This window comes from Ranitomeya imitator, chromosome 4 (genome assembly GCF_032444005.1).
Source record: "Ranitomeya imitator isolate aRanImi1 chromosome 4, aRanImi1.pri, whole genome shotgun sequence".
Taxonomy (NCBI): Eukaryota; Metazoa; Chordata; class Amphibia; order Anura; family Dendrobatidae; genus Ranitomeya; species Ranitomeya imitator.
The window spans coordinates 310,316,453-310,335,955 of record NC_091285.1 but is presented as its reverse complement, the minus strand read 5'-3'; the positions used below and the strand labels follow the sequence as shown (position 1 = coordinate 310,335,955).

The following is a 19,503-nucleotide window of genomic DNA, read 5'->3' as shown; positions in this document are numbered from 1 at the left end:
GCCTATTTGCTAAAATTATTTTTAGGCACAAATACATATATTTAAAGGGAACCTGTCACCAATTTTGTGACATAGCAGCTAAAAATATCACCTTATTCAGCGTCTGCTAAGCATTCTCTAAATCCTTATATAACTCCCTGACTCCACTTGTACACTCCCAAAAAAAACTTTCTAATTTCTCCCATGCTGTATGGTAATCTTCTCAGTCTGGTCCAATGGGCATGGTTTGAGGCCTCTACATCGCTTCCATCAATTTTTGCTCGCCATCCTACTTCATGGATGATGCCACTTGTGCCGTGCGACATCTCGCTCCTTCTCAAAAATATTGTGTTTTGCGCTTGCGCAGTATTCTTTGCCTAACTGCAAGCACAGCCAAAAAACAGAAGTGTCATGCGCCGACACATGTACTTCTGGATCATTTAGCAGAACTACGTTTGCCAGCACTTGCAAACTTTTGTTTTTCAGCTTTGCTAACAGTTGGGCAAAGAATACTGCGCAAGCACAACACGCAATATTTATGAGGAGGCGCTATGTGTTGCATTGTGATGTGGATCGTTATCCATCAGGAGGACAGCGAGTAGAAGCCGGGGGGAGGGATGCAGAGACCGAAAACCACACCCATTGGACCGGACTGAAAAGATTACCATACAGCACGGGATAAATTAAAAAAGGTTTTTCGGAGTATGCAAGGAGAGATAGGGGGTTATACAAGGATTTAGGGAATGCATAGCAGACACTGAATAAAGTGATATTTTTAACTGCTATGTCACAAAACTGGTGAAAGGTTCCCTTTAAGGAGAAAAGTATCCCTAATGGTGGAGAACACCTTTATGATGATCAAGTTCATGTCTATAGGACCTGGAAGTATGAAAGTAGTATTTCTTTTCTACGATGCCTCTGCTATTGTGGGAAGCAAGGTTCTGCATGTTGAAATCTAACATGACGGTTTCTTTCTTTAACCATGTCATAAATGTTATCATAGCTTCTTTGTAATACTGCTTATTACTAAGTAGACTCATATCTACTAAAGTGTAAAGATCATACAATTTATACTTTTTTTTATTATTGCTGGTAGCCTAGTCTTCCATTTAAAACAATCTGGCAAGTTATGTGCTAAAGAAGCTCAATTTGCTAATAATATTCTTCAATTTATTAAGCATTTTGTACCTCTAAAACACTAAACCAATTTTCCAGTTTACTTGATTATCATCCTGTGATTTTGGTTAATTTTTTTATTTAAAACCTCACAATAATAACAGAGGCCACCTAGTTTTCTCCTTTTTTTCCTTAGAATTTGACCTTTAATACAGTAGGAAATCCCTCTGATATGCTGAAGTATACGATGTGCTGCTTTGTCCTTTAACTGTGTTCTTGTTTTTTTTTGTTCTATTTTCCTTTACAAAATGCATAGTCATGTCTTCCATTTAACCTATTGCAGCTCGATTTTAGGAAATGCACTTATCAGTCACTTCTCTTTTCTTCTCTCACTCTGAATCTACTGTGCTTTGGTACTGGTGAGTGACATTAGCAAAACTACCTCTGCTGCTCTGCCTTTGGTGTTGCTTTTTTTAATAAAAATGGTCACTCTGCTACGAATCCAGTCTCTAACAGTAAGTACTAGAATATTTTGTAGTCCACTTTTGATTGCAGTTATATTAATCAAATATATTTTCAAAATATTTTGGTAAATAATGAGATCTTTTCTGTTAAACTATCTCATTATCTTTTGAAATTGCTTAGCTGTGTTTATACATTTGCGTGTCCCTCTTAGGATTTGTTAATTGAGTGTTGTTGTTTTTTGCACTCAAACCAGGCATGAATTCCAGAGGAGAAAAAAAAAAGATTTTATTTCCCTTGGATCTGTTCCTGGTTTAGCTTTGCTAAATACGTAAAATGTGCATGGACTGTGTCATTTCTGCGCATTGTAGACTTAAAAGAAATCCTGTGTTTAAATTGCATACTATAGCATCTTTTTAACTGGTCTCCAAGAAATCAATAATATAAATAATATATTCTTCACTATTGGCACTTTTGGGGTTGTATAATTTGATATCTGTGTATAAATGCAAATTGGAGTACTGAGTATGGGGCATGCTGCCATCACAAAAAAAAGCAAACTGAAAATTGATGTGCATGTTCTTTATTGTCAATGGATATCTGTGCCCGAATAAGAATTAGAGTGCTAATATAAGAGTACTGCTTTACTCACTACATAACTAGATTATCCACATAACTCGATTTAACACATACAGTGCAGACTAGGTCATTTATCTCGGGTGTAGGGGTAGTGAAGTGTCCTATATGTAATATAGACTAGACGACTTATCTTGGCTGCCAAGGTGCACGGGTAGTGAAGGATCATGTACAGGGAATAGACTAGATCACTTATCTTGGCTGCTGAGGTGAAGGGGTAATGAAGTATTACATACAGGTAATATAGAATAGATCATTTATTTTGGCCGCTGAGTCATATGGGTAATGAAGCATAACATACAGGTAATATACCGTAGACTAGATCATTTATCTTTGCTTCTGAGGTGTATTAGTAGTTAAGTATCACTTACAGGTAATATAGACTAGATCACTTATTTTGGCTGCTTAGGTGTAGGAGTACTGAAGCATCATGTACAGGTAATGTAGACTAGATCACTTATCTTGGCTGCTGAGGTGTAGGGGTAATACTGTATCACTTGCAGGTAATGTAGACTAGATCACTTATCTTGGCTGCTGAGGTGTAGGGGTAATACTGTATCACTTGCAGGTAATGTAGACTAGATCACTTATCTTGGCTGCTGAGGTGAAGGGGTAATGAAGTATTACATACAGGTAATATAGAATAGATCACTTATCTTGGCTGCTGAGTCATATGGGTAATGAAATATAACATACAGGTAATACAGACTAGATCACTTATCTTTGCTGCTGAGGTGTAGGAGTACTGAAGCATCATGTACAGGTAATGTACACTAGATCACTTATCTTGGCTGCTGAGGTGAAGGAGTAATGAAGTATTACATACAGGTAATATAGAATAGATCACTTATCTTGGCTGCTGAGTCATATGGGTAAAGGTACCGTCACACTAAGCGACGCTGCAGCGATACCGACAACGATCCGGATCGCTGCAGCGTCGCTGTTTGGTTGCTGGAGAGCTGTCACACAGACAGCTCTCCAGCGACCAACGATGCCGGTAACCAGGGTAAACATCGGGTTACTAAGCGCAGGGCCGCGCTTAGTAACCCGATGTTTACCCTGGTTACCATCGTTAAAGTAAAAAAAACAACCACTACATACTTACCTTGCGCTGTCTGTCCCCGGCGCTGTGCTTCTCTGCTCTGGCTGTGAGCACAGCGGCCGGAAAGCAGAGCGGTGACGTCACTGCTGTGCTTTCCGGCTGCCCGGCGCTCACAGAGGGACAGACAGCGCAAGGTAAGTATGTAGTGGTTGTTTTTTTTACTTTAACGATGGTAACCAGGGTAAACATCGGGTTACTAAGCGCGGCCCTGCGCTTAGTAACCCGATGTTTACCCTGGTTACCAGCGAAGACATCGCTGAATCGGTGTTACATACGCCGATTCAGCGATGTCAGCGGGAGAGCCAGTGACGAAATAAAGTTCTGACCTTTCATCCCCAACCAGCGACATCACAGCAGGGGCCTGATCGCTGCTGCCTGTCACACTGGACGATATCGCTAGCCAGGACGCTGCAACGTCACGGATCGCTAGCGATATCGTCTAGTGTGACGGTACCTTAATGAAATATAACATACAGGTAATACAGACTAGATCAATTATCTTTGCTGCTGAGGTGTAGGGGTAATAATGTATCACATAGAAGTAATACAGACTAGATCAATTATCTCGGCCACTGAGTTGTAGGGGTAGTGAAGGATCACATGCAGATAATATATGGTTCTCCAAAAGGAGAATATAGTAATAATAATGATGATAAAAATATGACAGTAAAATAATTCTCCAAAGAGAAGAAGTGGCAAAGTGGAATAGAGAAGCTTCCAAAACTGGAAGTTTAAAACCTGGGCTTCTCTCCTGTCTTGTGATGTGTAGTGGTGAAGTGGAAATACTCACATATTGTATACCGGGTTGATGACACGCTATCATCCATCTCACAAGCACTCTGACACTGTGTAAGTACATTTATTTATTTATTTATGGGAAACCCTCTTTTCTGTTGCACCTAATAGGTACCTCTCTACTTCAAGAAACACAATGATCATGTCTAAAGCATTAGAAATAATTATATGCACATGCACTTTGTAATGGAAAGCTGCAGTGCTGACCTTTTGATATGTGAACTCAGAAGAAGTAGGAAGTGTCAGATCCAATATTTCCTTTTTTTGTCACTCTGTTATTTATACCCATACAAGATGTCTGCTTGTGATGTTGATTCTTAATAGGATTTATTTAGCATGCCATCAATAATCTTGTGCCACTTTGTTTGTGTTTCCTTCTGCTTGGATTTTTAATATTTGAGAATTATGAATTAAAATGTAAAGATTTTAAATATTTTTTTTGCAATGGATACTCATTTCCCTAAATTATTTTTTTAGGGTTGTGGTGTTAACATATTGTACACATATCTAGGTGGGACATATCTAATGGAAGCCTGATTTTTTACTATTCAGTTAGAAGGTCTAGAAGTGGAAAATCCCTTCAACCATTATTATCATTTAAAATTCTAAAATGAAAGACGATGTATCAATGGTGAATTCCAAAACTATCACTGAAAATTATGTTTACATTTAATCAATATGCAGCCATACTGGTTGTCACCGCATACATTGACTTTCTTAAAAAATGATGTTACAGCTATAGCTTGTTATTGGTTAAACATGATGATGAAAAGTGATTGATCTCTGATTTTGGAAAAACTAATTAGAGATGTAATTGTGAACATGACAGGGGAACTGAACTGAGAAGGGTCTTCACTGAGAGTCAACAGGTACTGTGAATTTACTGTGCTTCTTGTCATAAACTAGGCAGTAATGCATGCGACATTGAGGCACTAAGAGTCATGTTCCTGTGAAACTTATGGGGCAGTATATCATTCCTCCAAAGCAAGTCCCAAATTATGACACATGCCATATTTTCATAATATTTTGTATTTTTTTTTCCACTCATGACACTTTACAAATAGTGGGGGGAGCATAGTGGTTTGATTTCTCCCACCAGGCAGGACCTGTACGGTTTGACTTCTTGCCACCTGACTACTTTATTATACTTTACACTAGGAGCTGACGTAGTATAGAGCTCAATATTTTTCGGTGATAGAAATAGAGATAAGTGTCATTTTTTAAGATGTTTGGGCTCTTAATAATATAGGCAAATCTTACTTTAGCAAGCTTTTTGATCATGCCAGTTTATAAAATTGTCTTAATACATTCTCCCATTAAACAAGTTTTGAACTATAGACAGTAGGAGATTAGGAATGACACAATTCATGATTGTATTAGTTTTTGATTTTCTAGTATTGCCCCGTACTAGTGTTTGTGTAAAATGTTCAGACAACTAAACACACTCCAAGCGTCATGGCATTGGCTATGATGCTCAGTACAAATGTAAAGAATTCACAATCTTTGGAGTTTTCATGTCTCAGTATGAGACAGTATTGAGTTACTGTAGAATTCATGATGTTAAGTAGGTAGAATGATGGGAGTATGACTATAAATTGGCCTAAGTGAATGACCTGAGTCTGTAACCATGCATTTACATAGGTCTGCTTAGAGCTTTAGTCGTCAAACACAAGTTTTAGTCCAGTCTTTTCCACAAGTTTTAGATGCATTGAAGTATATATTTAAATGTTTAGTTTAAAAAATTACAAACTATTTCCTTTTTTTAATTTAATATTGTTCATGGTATATATAATTATACGAATATCCACATATAACAATATTGCAATATTCCAGTTTTCAAACCGACCACTACTTGAAATGAGTGAATCAATTTAAAGCACATTAAATTTGCTTCAAATTTCACAAAAAAATTTGATTAGATCTAAACCACTTTTTTTTTAGTTTCCTTAACTCAAATCCAGCAAAATGGCAGCGACCTGGCATTTTTGTGGATCACTTTTGCAGATGAGAAGGAGGAAATACAGTATATTCTAAAATTATATCCCCCATCCCCTTTGCCACATCCTTCCCCCCTGCTTAGGTCACTCTCAGGGGCTCTCAGGTGCCTCTAACGCTGACTTGGCAACATGGCATTGATTAGTTCTTACGACGCGATGATGTGCATTGCCTTACGATGTCACATCATTGTTAGGCCTAGTCAGTGCCAATGAGCCCTGAATAGTGACTACAGCCAGAGGGAGCTAAGTGGTGGGACACATGAGCTGTGAAGAAACATATATTTATTTATTTTTTAACTTTACATATATTATGCCCTGGGATCTCGAGAGATCTCTGAGAATGATGAATGTCTTTAATGGGCACATTTGATTCAAACCAAATAAATTCAATAGGAATTGATTTTCTCTGCCAAATTCAAACACATCTGGAGGACTTCAATTCTATACACTAAAGCAAAACAACACTCTTAAAAATATATTTAATTGACCATATTAAAAATAGACTATAATAATAATAATAATTTTATTTATATAGCGCCAACATATTCCGCAGCGCTTTACAAATTATAGAGGGGACATGTACAGACAATAGACATTACAGCATAACAGAAATCACAGTTCAAAATAGATACCAAGAGGAATGATGGCCCTGCTCGCAAGCTTACAAACTGTAAGGGGAGACACGAGAGGTGGATGGTAACAATTGCTTTAGTTATTCGGACCAGCCATAGTGTAAGGCTCGGGTGTTCATGTAAAGCTGCATGAACCAGTTAACTGCCTAAGTATGTAGCAGTACAGACACAGAGGGCTATTAGCTGTATAAAGTGTATGAGAACATGATGCGAGGAACCTGATTATGGTTTAAGATTTTTTTTTTTGAATGGGCCACACAGGGATAGTTAGGTTAATGCGTTGAGGCAGTAGGCCAATCTGAACAAATGAGTTTTTAGGGCACGCTTAAAACTGGGGGGATTAATCGTATTAACCTGGGTAGTGCATTCCAAAGAATTGGCGCAGCAGGTGTAAAGTCTTGGAGACGGGAGTGGGAGGTTCTGATTATTGAGGATACTAACTTGAGGTCATTAGCGGAGTGGAGGGCACGGGTAGGGTGGTAGACTGAGACCAGAGAGGAGATGTAGGGTGGTGCTGAGCCATGGAGTGCTTTGTGGATGTGGGTAGTAGTTTTGTACTGGATTCTGGAGTGGATGGGTAGCCAGTGTAATGACTGGCCCAAAGTAGACGCATCGGTGTAACGGTTGGTGAGGAATATGATCCTGGCTGCAGCATTCAGGACAGATTGGAGCAGGGAGAGTTTGGTAAGAGGGAGGCCGATTAATAGAGAGTTACAATAGTCCAGACGAGAATGAATAAGCGAAATAGTAAGAGTTTTTGCAGAGCCGAAAGTAAGAAAGGGGCGAATTCTAGAAATGTTTTTGAGATGCAGATAAGAAGAGCGAGCCAGTGATCGGATGTGAGGGGTGAATGAAAGCTCGGAATCAAGTATGACCCCAAGGCAGCGGGCATGTTGCTTTGGAGTAATGGTGGAACCGCACACGGAGATGGCAATGTCAGGCAAAGGTAGGTTAATAGAGGGAGAAAACACAAGGAGTTCAGTTTTTGACCGGTTCAGTTTCAGATAGAGGGAGGACATGATGTTAGAGACAGCGGTAAGACAATCACTGGTGTTTGCTAAAAAGGTTGGCGTGATATCAGGAGAAGAAGTGTATAATTGGGTGTCGTCAGCATAGAGATGGTACTGGAAACCAAATTTACTGATTGTTTGTCCATTAGGGGCGGTATACAAAGAGAAGAGGAGGGGGCCTAGGACTGATCCTTGAGGAACCCCTACAGTAAGGGGAAGGTGAGAGGAGGAGGAACCAGTAAAAGATGCAGTGAAGGATCGGTATGAGAGATAGAAGGAGAACCAGGAGAGAACGGTGTCCTTGTGGCCAATGGTGCGGAACATAGTGAGGAGGAGCTGATGATCCACAGTGTTGAATGCTGCGGAGAGATCCAAGAGAATTAACATGGAGTAGTGACCATTAGATTTAGCTGTTAGTAGGTCATTAGAGACTTTAGTGAGGGCAGTTTCAGTAGAGTGTAAACAGCGGAAACCAGATTGAAGAGGGTTGAGAAGTGAGTTATCTGATAGATAGCGGGTAAGACGGGAGTGGACCAGGCGTTCGAGGAGTTTAGAGATGAAAGGAAGATTAGAGACAGGTCTATAATTAGCGGCACAGTTTTGATCGAGGGATGGTTTTTTAAGTAATGGATGTATGATGGCATGCTTAAATGAGGATGGAAAAATACTAGAAGTGAAAGAAAGGTTGAATATTTTTGTTAGATGAGAGGGGACAGCTGGGGAAAGGAACTGGATTAGATGTGACGGAATGGGGTCACTGGTGCAAGTGGTTGGGCGAGAAGATGCAAGGAGCCTGATTACTTCTTCTTCTGTAACTGGTTCAAAGTCAGAGAGTGAACTAGATGCAGTGGGGGAGGGAGGGCAGTGCATGGTATGAAGAGATTGGGAGATGATTTCCTGTCGAATGTGGTCAATTTTTTCTTTGAAGTAATTTGCCAGATCATCAGTGCGGAGATCCGTGGTTGGGGCCTGCACTCTTGGGTTGAGTAGGGACTGGAAAGTGTCAAAGAGATGTTTGGGGTTATTGAACAGCGAGGTGATGAGTGTGTTGAAATAGGTTTGTTTGGAGAGGTGAAGGGCAGAGTTGTATGTTTTTAGCATGAACTTATAATGGATGAAATCTTCGGGTAGATTAGATTTTCTCCACAGACGTTCGGCGCACCTGGAGCACCGCTGCAGGAAATGTGTTTGCAGCGTGTGCCACGGTTGCCGCCGTCTGTTCCTAGTTGTCCTATGTATAGGAGGTGGAGCTTCATCCAGGGAACTTTGCAGGGTTTCATTGTAATGCTTCACAGCAGAATCAGGACATGAGATGGAGGAGATTGGGGCCAATGAGGACTGCAAGTTCTTCATAAGTTTCTGGGTGTTAATGGCCTGCATGTTTCTATAAGTGTGGAAAGTGAGGGTGACCTGAGCGGGATGGCAGTTCTTGATAGAGAATGAAAGAAGGTTGTGGTCAGAGAGCGGGAGAGGGGAGTCTGTGAAATCATCCACTGAGCAAAGCCAGGAGAAGACCAAGTCGAGGGAGTTTCCATCTTCATGCGTTGGAGAGTTAGTATGCTGCGAGAGGCCGAAAGAGGAGGTTAGAGATAAAAGGTGAGAAGCAGATGGGGAGAGGGGAAAAGCAATGGGGATGTTGAAATCACCCATGATGAGGGTGGGGGTGTCACAGGAGAGAAAATGTGGAAGCCAGGAGGCAAAGTGATCCAGGAACTGATGAGAGGGGCCGGGAGGATGATACACCACCACCACTCGCATGGAGAAGGGGATGTAGAGTCTGACAGCATGGACCTCAAAGGAAGGGAAGACAAGTGAGGGCACTTGGGGGATAACTTGGAAGGTACATTTGGGTGAAAGGAGCTGACCAATGCCTCCACCTGCTCTGTTGTCTGATCTTGGGGAATGAGAAAAGTGTAGTCCACCATATGAAAGAGCAGCAGCGGTGGTGTCTTACTGCTGGATCCAGGTTTCGGTAAAAGCCAGTAGATTAAGAGAATTAGAAAGGAAGAAGTCATGGATGAAGGAGAGTTTATTACACACAGAGCGAGAATTCCAAAGGACACAATTCAAAGAGACAGAAGGCATGCAGGGAATATTAACCCCTTTACCCCCAAGGGTGGTTTGCACGTTAATAACCAGGCCAGTTTTTACAATTCTGACCACTGTCCCTTTATGAGGTTATAACTCTGGAATGCTTCAACGGATCCTGGTGATTCTGACATTTTTTTCTCATGACATATTGTACTTCATGATAGTGGTAAAAGTTCTTTGATATTACCTGAGTTTATTTGTGAAAAAAATTTAAATTTGGTGAAAATTTAGAAAATTTTGCAATTTTCCAACTTTGAATTTTTATGCAATTATAACACAGAGATATGTCACACAAAATACTTAATAAGTAACATTTTCCACATGTCTACTTTACATCAGCACAATTTTGGAACCAACTTTTTTTTGTTAGGGAGTTATAAGGGTTAAAAGTTGACCAGCAATTTCTCATTTTTACAACACCAATTATTTTTAGGGACCACATCTCATTTGAAGTCATTTTGAGGTGTCTATATGATAGAAGTTTATTAACCCTTCAGGTGTTTCACAGGAATTTTTGGAATGTTTAATTAAAAATGAACATTTAACTTTTTTTCACAAAAAATTTACTTCAGCTCCAATTTATTTTATTTTACCAAGGGTAACAGGAGAAAATTGACCCCAAAAGTTGTTTTACAATTTGTCCTGAGTACGCCGATACCCCATATGTGGGGGTAAACCACTGTTTGGGCGCATGGCAGAGCTCGGAAGCAAAGGAGCGCCATTTGACTTTTCAATGCAAAATTGACTGGAATTGAGATGGGACGCCATGTTGCGTTTGGAGAGCCCCTGATGTGCCTAAACATTGACACCCCCCACAAGTGACACCATTTTGGAAAGTAGACCCCCTAAGGAACTCATCTAGATGTGATGTGAGAGCTTTGAACCCCCAAAGTGTTTCACTACAGTTTATAACGCAGAGTCACTACAAGTGACACCATTTTGGAAAGTAGACCCCCTAAGGAACTTATCAAGATGTGTGGTGACACTTTGACCCAATAAGTGATTCACAGAAATTTATAATGCAGAGCTGTAAAAATAAAAAATCATATTTTTTCACAAAAATTATCTTTTCGCTCCAAATTTTTTATTTTCACAAGGGTAAGAGAAGAAAATGGACCCCAGAAGATGTTGTACAATTTGTCCTGAGTATGCTGATACCCCATATGTGGGAGTAAACCACAGTTAGCGCGCATGGGAGAGATCAGAAGGGAAGAAGCGCCGTTTGACTTTTCAATGCAGAAGTGACAGGAATTGAGATGGGACGCCATGTTGCGTTTGGAGAGCCACTGATGTGCCTAAACATTGAAACCCCCCACAAGTGACACCATTTTGGAAAGTAGACCCCTTAAGGAACTTATCTAGAGGTGTGGTGAGCACTTTGACCCACCAAGGGCTTCACAGAAGTTTATAATGCAGAGCCGTAAAAATAAAACAAAAAGTTTTTCCCACAAAAATTATTTTTTAGCCCCCAGTTTTGTATTTTTCCGAGGGTAACAGGAGAAATTGGACCCCAAAAGTTGTTGTCCAATTTGTTCTGAGTACGCTGATACCCCATATGTTGGGGGGGACCACCGTTTGGGCACATGGCAGAGCTTGGAAGGGAAGGAGCGCCATTTGGAATGCAGAGTTAGATGGAATGGTCTGCAGGCGTCACATTGCATTTGCAGAGCCCCTAATGTACCTAAACATTAGAAACCCTCCACAAATGACACCATTTTGGAAAGTAGACCCCCTAAGGAACTCATCTAGATGTGTTGTGAGAGCTTTGATCCCCCAAGTGTTTCACTACAGTTTATAATGCAGAGCCGTGCAAATAAAAAAAAATTTTTAGATTTTCCCAAGGGTAACAGAAGAAATTGGACCCCAAAAGTTGTTGTCAAATTTGTCCTGAGTACGCTGATACCCCATATGTGGGGGGGAACCACCATTTGGGTGCATGGGAGGGCTCGGAAGGGAAGTAGCACCATTTGGAATGCAGACTTAGATGGAATGGTCTACAGGCATCACATTGCGTTTGCAGAGCCCCTAATGTACCTAAACATTAGAAACCCCGCACAAGTGACCCATGTTGGAAACTGGACCCCCAAAGAACTTATCTAGAAGTGTTGTGAGAACTTTGAACCCCCAAGTGTTTCACTACAGTTTATAACGCAGAGCCGTGAAAATAAAAAATCTTTTTTTCCCACAAAAATTATTTTTTAGCCCACAGTTTTGTATTTTCCCAAGGGTAACAGGAGAAATTGGACCCCAAAAGTTGTTGTCCAATTTGTCCTGAGTACGCTGATACCCCAAATGTTGGGGTAAACCCCTGGTTGGGCACACGTGAGAGCTCGGAAGGGAAGGAGCACTGTTTTACTTTTTCAATGCAGAATTGGCTGGAATTGAGATTGGACGCCATGTCGCGTTTGGAGAGCCCCTGATGTGCCTAAACAGTGGAAACCCCCCAATTATAACTTAAACCCTAATCCAAACACACGCCCAACACTAATCCCAACGGTAAACCTAACCCTAACTTTATCCCCAACCCTAACCCTAGCCCTAACCCTAGCCCTAACCCTAACCCTAGCAATAGCCCTAACCCTAGCCCTAGCCCTAACCCTAGCCCTAGCCCTAACCCTAGCCCTAACCCTAACCCTAGCCCTAATCCTAGCCCTAACCCTAGCCCTAACCCTAGCCCCAACCCTTGCCCCAACCCTAACCCTAGCCCTAACCCTAGCCCTAACCCTAAGGGGAAAATGGATGATTGGCAGCCGTCACACACTTAAAGACGCATTTTATTGCAAAAAATATTTTTTGCGTTACCACATTTTGAGAGCTATAATTTTTCCATATTTGAGTCCACAGAGTCATGTGAGGTCTTGTTTTTTGCAGGACGAGTTAACATTTTTATTGGTAACATTTTCAGGCACGTGACATTTTTTGATCGCTTTTTATTCCGATTTTTGTGAGGCAGAATATTCAAAAACCATCTATTCATGAATTTCTTTTGGGGGAGGCGTTTATACCGTTCCGCGTTTGGTAAAATTGATAAAGCAGTTTTATTCTTCGGGTCAGTACGATTACAGCGATATCTTATTTATATCTTTTTTTATGTTTTGGCGCTTTTATACGATAAAAACTACTTCATAGAAAAAATAATTATTTTGGCATCGCTTTATTCTCAGGACTATAACTTTTTTATTTTTTTGCTGATGATGCTGTATGGTGGCTCGTTTTTTGTGGGACAAGATGACGTTTTCAGTGGTACTATGGTTATTTATATCTGTCTTTTTGATCGCGTGTTATTCCACTTTTTGTTCGGCAGTATGATAATAAAGCGTTGTTTTTTGCCTCATTTTTTTTTTTCTTACAGTGTTTAATGAAGGGGTTAACTAGTAGCGCAGTTTTATAGGTGGGGTAGTTACGGACGCGGTGATACTAAATATGTGTACTTTTATTGTTTGTTTGTTTTTATTTAGATAATGAAATGTATTTATGGGAATAATATTTTTTTTTCTTTATTTAGGAATTTTTTTATTTTTTTTTTTTACACATGAGGAAATTTTTTGTTAACTTTTTTACTTTGTCCCGGGGGGGACATCACAGATCACTGATCTGACAGTTTGCACAGCACTCTGTCAGATCAGCGATCTGACTTACAGCGCTTCAGGCTTACCAAGCGCCTGCTCTGAGCAGGCACTTGGTAAGCCACCTCCCTCCCTGCAGGACCCGGATGCCGCGGCCATTTTGGATCCGGGTCTGCAACCAGGAAGGAAGGTAAGAGACCCTCACAGCAACGCGATCACATCGCGGGGGTCTCAGGGAAGCCCGCAGGGAGCCCACTCCCTGCGCGATGCTTGTCTATACCGCCGGCACACCGCGATCATGATTGATCACGGTGTGCCGGAGGTTAATGTGCCGGGGGCGGTCCGTGACCACTCCTGGCACATAGTGCCGGATGTCAGCTGCGATAGGCAGCTGACACCCGGCCGCGATCGGCCGCGCTCCCCGCGTGAGCGCGGCCGATCGCGTATGACGTACTATCCCGTCGGTGGTCATACGGGCCCACCCCACCTCGACGGGATAGTACGTCATATGTCAGAAAGGGGTTAAAAGATGCTCTCAAAACTAAGAACAGCTCAAATGCAATCAATGAGTACGATGAACACACCAAAGCCATCTTTATGAGGATGCAGGTCATAGATAGCTGAATAAAATGATAACTTGATATCTGTAATTCAATGCATTATTCCAGTGAAATCCACAATTTTCTCCATCTATGGGCCTGGTAGTTATCTGCATGAGAATCTGACTCCAGAGCTTATTTTAAATGCCGTGAGATCAGGAGAGCAGACTGTCAATCATTACATGTCTCACACTGGTAATGCCTCCTTTTATTTAACCCCTTCATGACCTTGGGATTTTCCGTTTTTCCGTGTTTGCTTTTTGCTCTCCTCCTTCCCAGAGCCATAACTTTTTCATTTTCTGTCAATATGGCCATGTGAGGGATTATTTTTTCCAAAACAAGTTGTACTTTTGAACAAAATCATTGGTTTTACCATGTCGTGTACTAGAAAACGGGAAAAAATTCCAAGTGCGGTGAAATTGCAAAAAATGTGCAATCCCACACTAGTTTTATGTTTGGCTTTTTTACTAATTTCACTAAATGCTAAAACTGATGTGCCATTATGATTCTCCATGTCATTACGAGTTCATGGACACCAAACATGTTTACGTTCTCTTTTATGTAAGTTGTGAAAAAAAATTCCAAACTTTGCTAAAAAAACAAAAATTGCGCTATTTTCCGATACCTGTAGCTAGGGTTGAGCGAAACGGGTCGAACATTTTCAAAAGTCGCCGACTTTTGGCGAAGTCGAGTTTCATGAAACCCGATCCGACCCCTGTGCGTGGTCAGCCATGCGGTACGCGACTTTCGCGCCAAAGTCGCGTTTCAATGACGCGAAAAGCGCCATTTCTCAGCCAATGAAGGTAAACGCAGAGTGTGGGCAGCGTGATGACATAGGTCCTGGTCCCCACCATCTTAGAGAAGGGCATTGCAGTGATTGGCTTGCTGTCTGCGGCGTCACAGGGGCTATAAAGGGGAGTTCCCGCCGACCGCCATGTTACTGCTGCTGATCTGAGCTTAAGGAGAGGTTTCTGCCGCTTCGTCAGAAGCAGGGATAGCGTTAGGCAGGGTCCATTAACCACAAAACCGCTTGTGCTGTAGCGATTTCCACTGCCCAACACCACCTTCGGTGTGCAGGGACAGTGGAAGCTCCTTTTTTTTTTTTTTCCTCAGCGCTGTAGCTCATTGGGCTGCCCTAGAAGGCTCCCTGATAGCTGCATTGCTGTGTGTACGCCGCTGTGCAAACCAACTGCTTTTTTCAAAGCACAAATCCTCTTGTTCCTTCCTTTCTGCACAGCTATCTTGTTTGTTTGTCCACACTTTTTATTTAATTTGTGCATCAGTCCACTCCTTATTGCTGCCTGCCATACCTGGCTGAGATTACTGCAGGGAGATAGTAATTGAAGGACAGTTCCTTTTTTTTTTTTTTTTTTTTTGTGGGAGATTAAGATTGACATTTCTGCTAGAGTGCCATCTCTGTCTGTGTCATCTCTCACTCAGTGGGCCATAGAAAGCCTATTTATTTTTTTGCTTGATTTGGGTTCCAAAATCTACCAGAAAAAATCACAACATCAATCAGTGGGAGAAAAATATTGGCCTCAGGGCTTGTGTGCCACTCCTTACTCCTGTGTGTGCCATCTCTCACTCAGTGGGCCATAGAAAGCCTATTAATTTTTTTGCTTGATTTGGGTTCTAAATTCTACCTGAAAAAATCAATAAATCAATCAGTGGGAGATTAATATTGGCCTTTGGGCTTGTGTGCCAGTCCTAAGCGTGCCATCTCTCTCTCTCTCAGATAGTGGGCCATAGAAAGCCTATTTTTTTATTATTTTATTGGGTTTATAAATTTTCCCTGGAAAAAAAAAAAAGTGGGAGATTAATATTGGCCTCTGGGCTTGTGTGCCAGTCCTGAGCGTGCCATCTCTCTCACAAATAGTGGGCCATAGAAAGCCTATTTATTTTTTTGGTTGATTTGGGTTCATAATTCTACCTGAAAAAAATCAATCAATCAGTGGGAGATTAATATTGGCCTTTGGGCTTGTGTGCCAGTCCTAAGCATGCCATATCTCTCTCTCAGATAGTGGGCCATAGAAAGCCTATTTATTTTTTTGGTTGATTTGGGTTCATAATTCTACCTGAAAAAATCAATCAATCAATCAGTGGGAGAAAAATATTGGCCTCAGGGCTTGTGTGCCACTCCTTACTCCTGTGTGTGCCATCTCTCACTCAGTGGGCCATAGAAAGCCTATTAATTTTTTTGCTTGATTTGGGTTCTAAATTCTACCTGAAAAAATCATTAAATCAATCAGTGGGAGATTAATATTGGCCTTTGGGCTTGTGTGCCAGTCCTAAGCGTGCCATCTCTCTCTCTCTCAGATAGTGGGCCATAGAAAGCCTATTTTTTTATTATTTTATTGGGTTTATAAATTTTCCCTGGAAAAAAAAAAAAAGTGGGAGATTAATATTGGCCTCTGGGCTTGTGTGCCAGTCCTGAGCGTGCCATCTCTCTCACAAATAGTGGGCCATAGAAAGCCTATTTATTTTTTTGGTTGTTTGGGTTCATAATTCTACCTGAAAAAATCAATCAATCAATCAGTGGGAGATTAATATTGGCCTTTGGGCTTGTGTGCCAGTCCTAAGCGTGCCATCTCTCTCTCTCTCAGATAGTGGGCCATAGAAAGCCTATTTATTATTATTTTTATTGGGTTTATAAATTTTCCCTGGAAAAAAAAAAAATGGGAGATTAATATTGGCCTCTGGGCTTGTGTGCCAGTCCTGAGCGTGCCATCTGTCGTGATCCCAATGGCAGGGGATCACAAAAAGGACAAGCACAGATACAAACAAGCTCTAGGGCGATGGAACCTGAGCTGACCGCGACCCTGAACCTAACACACAAATAAAAGTAGCCGGGGAACGTGCCTACGATGATCCTAGACGTCTCGCTCCAGCCGAAGATCTAACTTCCCCTATCAGAAGAAACACAGACCTCTCTTGCCTCCAGAGAAATACCCCACAGCAAATAGCAGCCCCCCACATATAATGACGGTGAAATGAGAGGAAAGCACATACGTAGTATGAAAACAGTTTCAGCAAAATGAGGCCCGCTAAAGCTAGATAGCAGAGGATACAAAAGTGAACTGCGCGGTCAGCGAAAAACCCTTCAAAAATCCATCCTGAAATTACTTGAACTCATGTGCCAACTCATGGTACATGAAAAGCAATTTCAGCCCACTAGAGCAACCAGCAGCAGAGAATCACATATCTGCAGGCTGGACTAAAAACCAAATTAAGCAAAACACAAAACAGGAAAATCCAAACTTAGCTTGTCCAGAAGGTTCTAGGAGCAGGGAGCAGAGGTAACAAGACACACTGGATACATTGATAACCGGCGAGGAAATGCCAGCAAAGCCAGGTTAAATAGGAAACTCCCATATGCTGATGGAACAGGTGGAACCCAGAAACCCAGGAAAGACAAGTCACCCAGTACCATCAGTAACCACCAGAGGGAGCCCAAAAACAGAACTCACAACAGTACCCCCCCCTTGAGGAGGGGTCACCGAACCCTCACGAGAACCACCAGGGCGACCAGGATGAGCCCTATGAAAAGCGCGAACCAAATCATCAGCATGAACATCCGAGGCAACCACCCAAGAATTATCCTCCTGACCATAACCCTTCCACTTGACCAAATACTGGAGTTTCCGTCTGGAAACACGAGAATCCAAGATCTTCTCCACAACATACTCCAATTCTCCCTCCACCAGCACTGGAGCAGGAGGCTCAAGAGAAGGAACAACAGGTACCTCATACTTCCGCAACAACGACCGATGAAACACATTATGAATAGCAAACGATGCCGGGAGATCCAAACGAAACGACACAGGGTTAAGAATTTCCAAGATCCTATAGGGACCGATGAACCGAGGCTTAAACTTAGGAGAAGAGACCTTCATAGGAACAAAACGAGAAGACAACCACACCAAGTCACCAACAAGAAGTCGAGGACCCACGCGGCGACGGCGATTAGCAAACTGCTGAGCCTTCTCCTGGGACAACTTCAAATTGTCCACCACATGACTCCAAATCCGATGCAACCTATCCACCACCATGTCCACTCCAGGACAATCAGAAGGTTCCACCTGACCAGAGGAAAAACGAGGATGAAACCCCGAATTACAAAAGAAAGGAGAAACCAAGGTAGCAGAACTAGCCCGATTATTAAGCGCAAACTCGGCCAGCGGCAAAAAGGTAACCCAGTCATCCTGATCAGCAGAAACAAAACACCTTAAATAAGTTTCCAAGGTCTGATTAGTTCGTTCAGTCTGGCCATTCGTCTGAGGATGGAATGCAGACAAAAAGGACAAATCAATGCCCATCTTAGCACAGAACGTCCGCCAAAATCTAGACACAAACTGGGATCCCCTGTCAGAAACGATGTTCTCAGGAATCCCATGCAAACGAACCACATTCTGAAAAAACAGAGGGACCAACTCAGAGGAGGAAGGCAACTTAGGCAAGGGTACCAGATGAACCATTTTAGAAAAGCGATCACACACAACCCAGATGACGGACATTTTTTGAGAGACAGGGAGATCCGAAATAAAGTCCATGGAAATGTGCGTCCAAGGCCTCTTCGGGATAGGCAAAGGTGACAACAATCCACTGGCCCGAGAACAGCAAGGCTTAGCCCGAGCACAAACCTCACAAGACTGCACAAAAGAACGCACATCCCTCGACAAGGAAGGCCACCAAAAAGACCTGGCCACCAAGTCTCTAGTACCAAATATTCCAGGATGACCTGCCAACGCAGAAGAATGGACCTCGGAGATGACTCTACTGGTCCAATTATCCGGAACAAACAGTCTCTCAGGCGGACAACGATCAGGTTTAGCCACCTGAAACTCCTGCAAAGCACGTCGCAAGTCTGGGGAGACAGCAGACAAAATCACCCCATCCCTAAGGATACCAGAGGGCTCAGAATTTCCAAGGGAGTCAGGCACAAAACTCCTAGAAAGAGCATCCGCCTTCACATTCTTTGAACCTGGCAGGTATGAAACCACAAAATTGAAACGAGAGAAAAACAGTGACCAACGAGCCTGTCTAGGATTCAGACGCCTGGCAGACTCAAGGTAAATCAAATTTTTGTGATCAGTCAAGACCACCACACGATGTCTAGCACCCTCTAGCCAATGACGCCACTCCTCAAATGCCCACTTCATGGCCAAAAGTTCCCGATTACCAACATCATAATTCCGCTCAGCCGGCGAAAACTTTCTAGAAAAAAACGCGCATGGCTTCATCACTGAGCCATCGGAGCTTCTCTGTGACAAAACCGCCCCCGCTCCAATCTCGGAAGCATCAACCTCAACCTGAAAAGTGAGCGAAACATCTGGCTGACGCAACACAGGAGCAGAAGAAAACCGGCGCTTAAGTTCCTGAAAGGCCTCCACAGCCGCAGGAGACCAATTAGCAACATCAGCACCCTTCTTAGTCAAATCCGTCAAAGGCTTAACAACACTAGAAAAATTAGTTATAAAACGACGATAGACATTAGCAAAGCCCAAGAACTTCTGTAGAC

The 19,503-nt window shown here is 42.1% G+C and overlaps 1 protein-coding gene across 1 annotated transcript in view; it reads left to right on the top strand.

Annotated features, from left to right (window-relative positions):
* Positions 1-1,503: 1,503 nt before the first annotated feature.
* TFEC (transcription factor EC) overlaps positions 1,504-19,503 on the top strand; it is a 199,131-nt gene continuing 181,131 nt past the window's right edge. The window contains exon 1 of the mRNA XM_069764837.1: positions 1,504-1,610. Coding sequence (XP_069620938.1) covers positions 1,578-1,610 — 33 coding nt within the window. The 5' untranslated portion in view covers positions 1,504-1,577. The remainder of the gene's footprint in view (positions 1,611-19,503) is intronic.